This window comes from Triplophysa rosa, linkage group LG13 (assembly GCF_024868665.1).
Source record: "Triplophysa rosa linkage group LG13, Trosa_1v2, whole genome shotgun sequence".
NCBI classification, from domain to species: domain Eukaryota; kingdom Metazoa; phylum Chordata; class Actinopteri; order Cypriniformes; family Nemacheilidae; genus Triplophysa; species Triplophysa rosa.
The window spans coordinates 18,810,650-18,823,011 of record NC_079902.1 but is presented as its reverse complement, the minus strand read 5'-3'; the positions used below and the strand labels follow the sequence as shown (position 1 = coordinate 18,823,011).

The 12,362-nt window shown below is 39.7% G+C and overlaps 1 protein-coding gene across 8 annotated transcripts in view; it reads left to right on the top strand.

The window, feature by feature from the left end:
* Positions 1–12,362, top strand: part of rapgef2b (Rap guanine nucleotide exchange factor 2b) — an 89,242-nt gene that overhangs the window by 51,116 nt on the left and 25,764 nt on the right. The window contains exon 1 of one of the 8 annotated variants that reach the window (XM_057349248.1): positions 4,449–5,161. The exons of the other annotated variants lie outside the window; for them this stretch is intronic. Coding sequence (XP_057205231.1) covers positions 5,102–5,161 — 60 coding nt within the window. The 5' untranslated portion in view covers positions 4,449–5,101. Of the gene's footprint in view, positions 1–4,448; positions 5,162–12,362 lie in introns of those variants that run through there. 8 annotated transcript variants of the gene reach the window in all.

The window sequence follows — 12,362 nt, the reverse complement described above, 5'->3', positions numbered from 1 at the left end:
GATTCCTAAACCTTATTATAAAACTCTATGGCACATTGATATGTATTATGTTTTAAATACAATATATGTATATTTATGTAGGCAGTTACTTAGAGTATTCATGCTTATTTAAATGAGCCATTAAATGGGCCCATTAATGGGCTGTGAATAAACTCTGTATTTTCTCTAAAATGGACACATTATTTATACAGACAGCATGAATAATTCAAATGTGTGCTTTAGTTTTCATGTGTGCATGTTATAGTAATCACACATTGGAATTCTGCTGCCCTAATTCTGCTAGAGGGGAAAAATGTGCTTTCCTCATTGTATGCCATCTGACTGACCTCTCGCACCCTCTTCAATCAGCAGACCGGCACATTTCACTTCACCATTGTTTCTATACCAGCAACCCTTCCTCCATGTCCTCACGTCTTTATTTCCTTAGACAAGTCACTCCACCTCTCATTTGGTGAGGAAATCCTCTTCCCGCGTCTGTGTTTTACAGGAAACCAGTTGGAAGTGCTTTAGTGAAACATGGACGCTTTGAATCCAGGCAGCTGGCATGGGAAACCAGTCGCTCGACTCATTCACTCTCTCTTTCTCTGTAGGATGCTCACCTGTGTTGTCTGTTGCATTGATCTTTAATTAGTCCCATGCTAAACATTTCCCCCCAAGACATATCAGTTCTGCTTAGCCACATGAAAATCGTGGCATTACACACAGAGGGAAAACACTTTGCGTGTTTGCTCAATAAGCTGCACTTGAATATCAACAGGACACACGGACATGCACAGTTGAGTTTAGATGTATGCGTTCAGAGCACGTCAGCTACCGGAGTTAATTCGCTTGGTTTATGCAAACTGTAGTCACTACTCCTACTAAAAAAGATTGCCATAGTTAATTATATTTAGTCACCCAGCTCAGTACAACATATAGTCCAGGTTTAGAATATTTTAAAGCTTTCATAATAGCTGACACATGCACACCTGTGACCGTTGATCAGAATTCTACATTAATTATGTAGAGTTCATTAAGTTGTTTTGTTGCTTGGCAACCATAGGTACATGATAACACTTTACAGTAAGGTCTAGTTCTTTACATGGGTTTACAGGGTGCGCGACCATGAAAAGGTTGAGAACCACTGCTTTAATAACTTAGAGGTCATTTGAAGACTGTCTTTTGAAAAGGTAGCGCTGCTTATTGTCATTCATGCAGCGTTCTCTGACAGTCTTAACTGGCTCTTACATTGCATGTTAATTACTGTGCAAGTCATTTAGAAGATTACACCATAAACCCGCCATCACTATAGACATTTTAATGTAATGAAGCGTGTTAATTGATTCATGAGTATATTTTATTTGTTAGACGTTAGTCAGATTCACGGTTTCATGAATGTGTCTCATCGTTTATGTTTCTTGGATCGCAAAGTCCTCAAAAAAATGGAATGCTAATGCAGGGCACAATAACATGGAGCCATCCTCACAGAGCAGTAAGCCCATTTTTCAGGAAAAGAATGCGGTCTAGTCCTACTGTATTCAGGTGTTGAAAAGGTTAGGTGTTGAAAGGAATGATCCGGAAGAGCTTCAGTCGATGTTAATCCTATCTGTCTGTCTCTCTCTCTCTCTTTGTCTCTCTCTCTCTCTCTGACTCTCATTTCCTCTGCGTCCCGACTCCCTTGTGTATATGTTTGAGAGGGATCTCTGACAGTTGTGCTGTTTTCAGCAGTAGAGGGATAACGGTAGCTTTTCCAGGGCAACTAATATCTCAATTTGTATTCTAAAAAGCTGCCCGGAGCTTTGCAAGAAGCAGGAGATATTTGCCTGCATCATCACTTCTCGAAACCGCTATATTTTAGGCTCTTTTTTCATTGATTCATTGTTCAAAGCATTTATCAATAACGTTAATACACAACAGTTTCATATTATTGCATGTCTTGCCTTATTGAGCTTCCATTGCCCTTGTGCTACACAAAATACTATTGATTAGATTTAAAGCTACTGTCGTTTAAAAGAACTTCAAAGTAGTTAAAAAGACAGATGACCTAGTTCCAGTTTTAGAAAACACAGCTAGATTTTTATGATCTGCTCATACTGTATTTGAAACCAATATCTGCATGTCAGCATGAGCTGCCTTTTTTGAGAGAACGGGTGTCCCAAGATCAACCTTTCCATAATGAGCATCTATTGTTCCTGAAATGCGCTTTGGGTGATGCTGAGCCGTCCCTTGATGTGACCCTGTTTCCGCGGTGACTTAATGACTCGGTTTTCCTCCGATGATTGGTGGTTACTCTAACGACGGGACGTGGCAGCACCTGAGCTTGTTTTTGTTGGGCATTACATCATCGGGGGTGATGTCATCGGGGGGGCTGTTTTGGTCTCTGTGCATCGCTGGAAGCCGTCCAGGGTTTCACTGGGTAATAGCTATCTGTATGTGCACGCCCACTTCTCTTCTGTAAGCACAGAGCGTCAACGTGCAAGCTGGCTGCTTCTTTGTGACTCCGTGAGGAAATGCATACGTCTAAGCATAAACGCTAAAAGTCTATGACGTGATTATCATTATTTTAAATTGCGCTCATCTGTTCTCTGCCAAAAAGAATAGTTGTAAATATTGCAAAGATACCAGGTGCATCATCACTTCAGTATGCCGAGTTTAATTTATGTTGGCATTAAAAAGAAACGCAATGACATATAATGACAACAGTTATGTAGAATTATGGGTAACGGTCAGAAATAGTCATCCATGGGGGTTTGGATGTAACATTGTACGCTGAATTGATAAAAATGGACCAAATCTAATATGTATCATTTGAGATTTGCATCATTGCTTATTGTTACCATTTTTCTTTGTTATTCAAATTCTCAGCTAGATATCGCAACACTTCACCTCCCCGTGAAACAAGGACATGGCAATTTAATAACATTTACTGTACGTCTTTGTTTTGACTGACAGAAAGATAGATAGACATTTAGGCGAGCGCATGCATGTGAATCGTCACCACAAAGCTTAAGGGTCACGCGTGGGCGGGTCCGTCAGTCGCCCAGAGGGGGTAACAGGAGCGTGTGTGTTTGATGGGGGGCAGGGGAGTGAATTGGCAGTGTTGTCATAGCAACACAGAGCATGTCAGAGAGCCATGTGCTCCGTGCGTCTGTTGTCTGCTAGCGCCTTCCATCTCTCTGCCTCTCTCCGTCTCGTTTCATTTTCTCCAGCGTTCTCTCGCTCTCTCCTGCCCAAACCAACCAGGAAATGGCTCTCCTCTGAGGTTGCCATGCCAACTGCCTGCAGCCCCGGTGGTAAGCGGAGGGGAGCGTGATAATGACATTACTCTCGCTGGGCTAACTGTGCTCATCCTTCATTTCTCGTGTCTTTCCATGACTCCCTTCCTCTCCAGCCCCTCATCTTTTACAATTTCTCTGCTCTCTCTCATTCTACTCTCCACCCTTTTTACGTTTTCATATCTGCGCCTCACTCGTTACATCATCGAATCTTTTTACAACCTTGCTTTGCTGCTCTCGCCATTTTACATGCACAAGTGTGCTTATGCGTAGTTGATGTAGTATTTTTGTAAGTTGGCATGTTCTCGTGTTGATATGTTTAATTATTTAAAGGTGCGGTGTGTAATTTTTTGGAGGATCTATTGACAGAAATGCAATATAATATACATAACTGTGTCTTCAGAGGTGTATGAAGACCTTACATAATGAAGCGTTATGTTTTTATTACCTTAGGATGAGCTATTTCTATCTACATACACCGCGGGTCCCCTTACATGCAATTCACCATGTTGTTTCTACATTAGCCCTACACGCACAGACTCCTTTATGCAATGCGTTTCCTAAATACATCATCTCCTTCAGCAAAGAAGCAAAAACGTGACGACACATTTGTTTTTATGAGATATTTAGTAAGAGGATATGTGTAATATTTACTTTTGTTACAATGTATAATGTAAAGTAACAAAACCCACAGTGTGATACAGGACTGTCACTGTATATAACCTTCACCTCACAAGACTATACCATAAATTAAAATTAAAAAGTCCAAATGGTGAGTAGAAATGTAAAAAAATGAACTGGTTATGGACCCAATGGTCATCGGACTAATGATATACGCTCTCCTTAAACACGTTTTCTATATTTAAATAAAACCAGAATAGGAGCAAAAGAAGCAAAAATTACATGTTACGATTACAGTATATGTAAAATGACGGTGGTTTTGTATGTTTAGTCAGAGCTGACACTATAATAATAGTTTGGACATACTTTAAGTTGTTTTAGATAAAGCATCTACAAAATGCATAAAATGAATGTAAATATAATGTTAATGCAACTACCCATATGCATGTATGTGTGTATTATAGCCAGCGGCTCTTCTTTTAGCATCAGTGAGGGAGGGAGGTTCTTATTCACGAACGCTTCTCTTCCTTTCCTCCACACACACACACACACACACACACACCCCCCCCTGCTTTGGACACAAATGAACCGGGAGTGTTTAACAAAGACAGACTGGATGCGTGAGGTTGGTTCCCTGGTCACAAGCTCGGCTAATGGTGCATAAAGCCGTGTGGAGACGGAGAGAGATAGAGAGAGAGCGAGAGAGGATAGGGGAGCGAGTGCTGTCAGCCATTTTTGCCTTTTCCCCCTCCCTTACCTCATTTTGTACAACAGCGTTGGTCGCCATTGGCTATCATTGGTGGGAGAGTCTTACCTAATTACCTGAAGCGCAGAGTCGTCGTCTGAGCTCATCCCTGCTTGGATTTCTCATCCGTTCGCACTTCACTCCATTTCTCCTTTTTATTTCCATTTTTCTTCTTTTTTTCCATCTTTTTTGTGGACCTTGTGGACGAACAGATGTCGTGTGCACCTGCCTGGGAAAAGCGTTGATTTTTGAAAGAGAGGACCGTGTTGTCCGAGACATTGAAACCAGCGCATCATCTCCGGAGATCATACTCTCTCTCCCTCCCCTTCCCCGGGAAAGATTCTCCTCTTGAGCGAGGGGGGGTTGAACGGGTGGGATACAGGGGAAGACTCACTGGAGGGGCATCGGGAGAGGGAGAGGGGGGGAGAAGATTAGAGGGAACAAGCAGGATGCTTAAATTTCGTGGCTCTGCACCTCCATTATGAAGCCATTAGTTAGCAGTGGCGGCCATGGAGTCTCCAGCCAAGCTGATAAAAGCCCAGTGAGTATCGACGTTTCATTTCCAGCTCTTTCCTCAGAATGCAACCAGATTATGTACCATTCAAAGGCGGAAAGTATGGAAACGGCATAAAATGGATGGATCATCTTCTGTATTCCAGGAAGCTTGCAATGCATTATTGTATAATTTTGCATGTCATATCATTTTTAGCGTGTTGTTTGTGGATGATGGTTATTTGCATGTATGCAGATGTGTATTAATAGACATTTCATGCAGATGTAGGTTAGCGTTGGGTTTTATCGCTCTCACGTTATTTTATGAAAGTCTGTCGAGTGCCACGACCTCATTCGTCTGCTGGTGGTGTAATATGTGTCAGTGTGTGAAGGCGCCATGTGCATGTTCACCCCCCGTCACCCGCCCACACTCTCACGTACTGATGTTGTGTAGTTACTGGCTGATGACGATTGTATGGTGTCAGTTCTTAACAATGAGGTTAAATGGCTTTAGCGCCGTCTGCTTTGATGACCATGTGTGTACGGTTGTGCATGAACATGCCCGCGTGTGTGGGAGGAGCTGCACAACACTGTCAGCTCGATACTTTGAGTTTCATGAATGCGTCTTTGGCAGAACATCATTCCATGATAGCGTCTTGAACGGCCGGACCGAGTGATCGCACGCAGCGGTGTTTGCACACGGGCGGCATCGGAGAGCGATCCACACTGGACTGCTGAGTGGAATGATGAGCACTTTTAGCTGTAAATGAATTGATCTTCTGTCAGCTGTAATGTGTTTGTGCTTGTTTGGCCTTGTGCTCACCCTGAACACGTGCAGCTGTACGGATGTCTTCACATCACCATCACTCACAACATCAGTCAATTTCTTTTTAAAGCTCATATGTTGAACAGTTGTGTGCATGGCTTTTATTTATTTATTTAAAATATACCTCTGAAATCTGTTGTATATGACTTGAAAGTATGGATATAGTTTGTAGCTACAAGATGAAATCCAAGAAAAAAAATTCTGTACACAATATGGTGACAATATACAGTAATTTGCATATAAAAAGCATTTGAACAGTTGCTTAATATGTGTTGTTTTAACATATTTTAGTTTAAAAACTTTAGATTTTAGATTTGGGCTGTTTTTTGTCAATAGAAGGTTGGAGTAAAGAGGCTGGTTGACCAGAACGATTTTTATTCCATTTGGTAGTTTTAAAAGATTGTGATCTGTTTGATGTTTGTTGGGTTTCACCAAAAGTTAGCGGTTGGGTAGATATCAGTAAATTTTGTCAGAAAATTACTCCGCTAATTTGATATTTGTATTTTAGATTACTTCAAAATAAATGAATTATTGGGTTGTACATGACACCTTATTTATTATGCACAGTAAGTTTAATATTAAATGTGGGACTTTAAACTGTTCGACTGTTTGAAAAGAGGTATTAGTGTACTGTTCACATCAGTCATCAGAAATCTTTGTGGAACACTGTGACCTTAATAATGTGACAAAGAATTACTTTTTCTTTCCTGCAAACTAGACAGTAGCCTAGTTTGGAAATCAGATTATTCCCAGTGTTCAGTAATGGCTTGATGGTTGCCCAATACCAATATTAAAAAATAATATTTCATAAAAGCACCATAACATTATTCAGTATTATAAAATCACATCAGCATCAAGTTAACTTGTTATAAGAATAGTTTACGTACCTTGAAAATAACCGCAAAAACACAGTAACAATAGACAATGGTCTGATGTCTTCATATATCGTAATTGTTCTTATAGCATTTTTGTCTTCTTGATTTTTTCCTCCATTGGTTTTTGCATAAATATAAATGCATTTGGGAATCTATTTCTATTCTCTAATTGGAAATGTGTGCACAGAGCTCTTATTTCAGACCTGTGGGACACATGTTGTTTGTGTTTAGTGTAGTTTGGTTGAATTCTTCAGAGGACCAGTATTTACAGATACATTCTCTGCGTCCGAATTCACATACTGTGACAGTATGTACTGAATTTGAAAAAGTACCTACCTATCGACCGTTAAAACAGTACGTTCTATATATGAGTGGAAGTAGTATGAATACATTTCGGACATACTGCATCCGCCATCTTTTATTGTCATGTGTCCCGTATGCTCTTTGACCTATGACGTATTAACAATAACCTGTACGTTCGCATTGATAACATAATTTAGTCACAAGAAATTATTTTATAGGTACTTACATATCCGGGAATTTCTCTCCTCCTTTTTTGCCATACTGGACGTACTATTCATGACCCATACTCATTGTCATTCTCGCCTACTATATAGGATGGAAATAGGTGATTTTCCGATGCAGAGATCATGTATTTTATTACTTTGTCATACAGTAACAGGAAATGGTCGTGCACATTTGCTTAATTACAGTATTCTCTACGCTGGTGTAAATACAGTATATTGGCGTGTGTTTGTGAGAATATCTGACCTGTTTAATCTGACGCCCAGCCGAAGCTCTATAATCTTTTGATCCTCTCAGCTCAGGAAAGCGAGACGCCCCTAGAGCAACGCTGAGGCTTATGGGATAGGTTTGCAGCTTTGAGGCCTCCAGCGTCAGCCCCCTTTTTTAAAAGTCACACCTCACGTATTGGTAGACATATACTTACAGACCCCTCATTTGCACATGCACAACTCAAAATACACAAGCAGTAGGTCATCCTCAAAGAGAAAGAGCACGCGAAAGCTGCATAAAGCATATTTTGGAGACATCATAGTGAGACTTTAGTCTGGGTTATGTAGGTCATTAAGACCGCAGTGTAATCTTTGCAAACTAAAGACATTTGAAATGTTGAGATAAAGGAAACAAAAAGGCACAAAGGAACTATTAATGTTTTTTTGATCTTTAAATATACCAAAAATCTGCATATATATATATACAAAATCCCAATGCATATATAATCACAATGTTTTATTAGAGTGACCCATATGTTCATAATAGCCAGGCCCCAGTTCATTCAATACCAGTATGAACCAATGGTCCTATAGCTTTTCTATTCGCACTGTAATGTGTGAAAGGGTAATGTTGCCATAAACCCGTTCATTTATTTACAAAGCTCCCCGTAGGCATCGTGAGTGATATTTGGGACCCCCGCGAGTGTAGCGTGCTGTCTGTGACCCAAACGCTATTTGACTAAAAGCTTCTCTGCTTAATTGACTGAGGCCTGTTCTAAATTGTGAGGCGAGAGAGCGAAGTCTTCATTCTGTTCTACAGTGACATGAAAAGGGCACTTAAAGGACAGAAACGGGCCCCTGGGTGTGTACGAGAGACAGGAGGGATATTGTTATTGACACGTGTATATCGACTGCTGCCGCTATCAACATTTTGTCCAAATGATGCCTTTGCATACAAAGATGTGCGCTGAGTACACCAGCGCCACATTTAGCAACTTTTGTGGCTTTTAGTTTAGTCCTTGAGTTATTCGTGTTTGCCTTATCATCATACTTTACCCATAATGCTTTGTGTGACTGTTTTGTTTCCGTTTTAGTGCAGTAATGCAGACATAGAATGTAGGCGACAGGCAGACTGTCCATTTGCTTGTTTTCATAGCCGGTTAGGGGAAAACTCAGGGAAAGCTTTGATCACTGGTTGCTTTATCACATCGTGTCTCATGCTATGATATAGTCAACATTTGCAGGTAAACGTTGCATAAAATAAAGGTCAACCTTTTAAATCATTAATAACATTGGTTTGGTGGTGAGCATTATATAAGTAATCTTTTGTACGATGAAGGTCAGCGAATATTTAGGAGAAAATCAAATGAATGTCATATTCAATATATGTGATATCTGGTTTCAGGAAACTTGGTACACAGTAGGTTTTCATTTTTTAGTGGTTTTCCATTTACAGGGTGTCTGCTCCGGAGCAAGTACCCAGTATCTGGAAGCATTCCCTGTGTTTCCACCACGTAGAATGTCCAAAATGACTGGCTCTGCACCAGCCCTCCAAAACCTACTGGTCTCAAACCAGGAACCAGTAACACTGCAGATTCCTTCTAGGTGTAGTCATTCTTTTTTCATCTCAGTCTATCACCATCTTTTAACTTCAATTAAAGCACATTTTTAAAATTCAGCGTGATAGCACTTCTCCCCCTTCATTTCTGTTGAAAGCTGTTCTCTTAATGAAGATGCTGTTACACTTTGCTCTGAGACTTTTAAAACTCCAGCGAGGAAAATAGAAACTGCAGATGTACGTTATCTTCACATAAAGACACCTTGGCAAAAGGTGTCGCTCAGATGCCTCTCGTGTCGGTGTGGCTAGCATCCACTCCACTGTTCCCCACTGTGTGTTCTGACAGTGAGGAGGAAAGCCTGTGTAGTCTCCGTGTAGGAGAAGTGAATTTATTGGCGTGGAGGTTTTGATGGCTGAGTTTTGCAGTGGAAGCGAGAGGAGAGGTGATGTGTGTATCACAGCTGACAGCTCTGTGGTCCAGCCGGGACAGTTGAGGGAATGGCCTCGAGGAACAGTAGAGAAAGGATGTGGAAGGAGGAGTGAAAAGCTTTGCTGTTATCACAGTGTCTTTATTTTAAGAGTGCTGACTGCACTCGCTGACCTGATGTGAGTGTCTGCGTGTGTGTGTGTGTGTGTGTGTGTGTGTGCTGAAACAAGTTGTGTGTTGAATAAGGTTTGAAGAACACCACTTAAACTTATGCATCTTTCTTTCTTTCTTTCTTTTTATTCTCTCTCTCTCTGTCTCGTTCTGTTTTCATCTCTATCTATCTTTCTTTCTTTTGTCTTTTACCGACTCTCTTTCAATCTCTTTTCTATCTTTTTTTACGTATAACTTATCATTAATTTTCCTTCACTTTTGTATTATTTTCTATATCTCTTCTATTTCGCTTTTTCTGTTTTTCTCATATTTTTCATATTTAATGTCATGTCTCTTTCCGTTTTTTATGTCTCTCCGCATCTCTTTCAATCTTTTTTTCTGTCTTTATTCTATCTCATTCTTTTTTCTTCTCTTTTTTATTACTTTCTATCTTTCTTTTATTTCTTCTTTTCCATTTCTTTCACTTTTTTCTTTTTGTCTCTTTTCACACACACACTAATTTCTTTGGTTCTTTGATTCTTTCTTTGTTTCTGTCTTGTCATCTTTCTTTCTGTCTTGTCATTTTCTTTCTTTCTTTCTTTCTTTCTTTCTTTCTTTCTTTCTTTCTTTCTTTCTTTCTTTCTTTCTTTCTTTCTTTCCTTCCATCCATCCATCCATCCATCCATCCATCCTTCCACCTACCTACCTTCCTTCCTTCCTTCCTTCCTTCCTACCTACCTTCTTACCTACCTTCTTTCTTTCTTTCTTTCTTTCTTTCTACCTACCTACCTACCTACTTTCTTTCTTTCTTTCTTTCTTTCTTTCTTTCTTTCTTTCTTTCTTTCTTTCTTTCTTTCTTTCTTTCTTTCTTTCTTTCTTTCTTTCTTTCTTTCTTTCTTTCCTTCCATCCATCCATCCATCCATCCATCCATCCATCCTTTCTTTCTTTCTTTCTTTCTTTCTTTCTTTCTTTCTTTCTTTCTTTCTTTCTTTCTTTCTTTCTCTCCCTTTCTCTATGTCTCTCTTTCTTGTGTTTCTGTCTTTTTATCTCTCTTTTTCTATTCACTGTTCATTCATGCTATTCTCTTATGCTACCCATCTGCTTTTCAGGTGTAAATAGCCCTAATTATTATGCATTAAGTCTCGTGGCCTCTCATTTAAATATTGAATCAGTGCATATGATGAATATTAATGCTGTCGTGTGTGTGTCTGAACACCTTAGAGTGTTACATCTCTAGCTGTTTTTATCTTCCTTTTCCCCTTTTTCATGCTGTAACTGTATCTGTCTTAGTCAATATCTGGCAAATATATTTTATCTGGTTTCACCCAGTCTATGAGGTTGTTTTCTCTCTGTTCAGTCTCCCACCTCCTGGGAGAATCGACTGCATTTCCGGCATGTATATGATTATGGGAGTGGAAATTAGGTCAGATGCATTTTCTATGAAAGCTATACTCAGCCACAGCTGACTGAAGTCATCCAATAGCCCCCAAAAAAAGCAATTTCACTGGTGAACACACACACACACACACACACACACACACACACACACACACACACACACACACACGCACACACACACACATCGGAACCTGATTGAATGGGCTTTATCGGAATGTGGCCGTGTGTGTGCTGTGTGCTCTTTAATATTAGCTGAAATTGGTTCTTAGCTTCTTATCTGTGAGCTGTTGTCAGAGCCCTTCCTCTTGCTCAAGCCCACACACTCTCTTTGCTCTTTCAGCCGCACGGCCCGCACCCCTTCAAATATGTACAGAGCGTCACCACAAAACAGCTTCAAACACTAAACCAGAGGATAGAAACTTTCTCGATGATATTTTAGTATCCTGTTCGGGGGTATACTAAAATAGTTCTGTCATTATTTACTGACCCTCATATTCTTTATTTTATCTATGTTAGATGTTGGATAATGTTCATGCTGTCTTATGGAAACACACTACATCCAAAACTGCCTACTTCCATATGATATACTATGTAAAAATCATTATGCAAAATAAGTAGTAGATCCGAAACCTCCGTATGCAAAAACGGTAGATGAGAAATACCTGAATGATCTACTGCTTCCACTGAGATTTCTTAATATTTGTCGGATGGGCACTTTTCTGTACCACAAGGTTTAAAATATCAAATAAATCAAAATAATGAGTAAGTTAAATATAATGTGTATGCTGCTCTTTTCAAGTTGATGTGTAGCAATAAATGTATTCCTCGTGGTTGTAATTGTTTTACCCAAGTAGATTATTTTGAAAGTTTCAGAGTATGTCAACTTCAACAAACAAACATGTCACATAACAATGAAAACATGGCGGAAATAGTATGTTTTAGATGTGTGCATACTGTTTACATACTGTTTTAACAAGAAGTTGGTACTTCATTAAATCCATGCGCTTTCAGACGAAGGGACTGTCAATCTTCAAATTTGACAATTTTTATGAAATCCATTAGTCAAAAATGTTTTTTAAGGAAGAGTCATTCATCACTGAAAATGGATTCTGTATCATTAGTGTCAAACCTGGTATATTTATATATTAGTTTTTAACAACTCGATTATAAGCCTGTGGCTGCGAGTGCTCTTGTGCTACAAACCGCTTGTCAACAACAGTTAGTCTGGCATTTGGTTGCGGTTGACAGAACTGCGGGTGGGTTTAGAGGTCTGATTTAGGT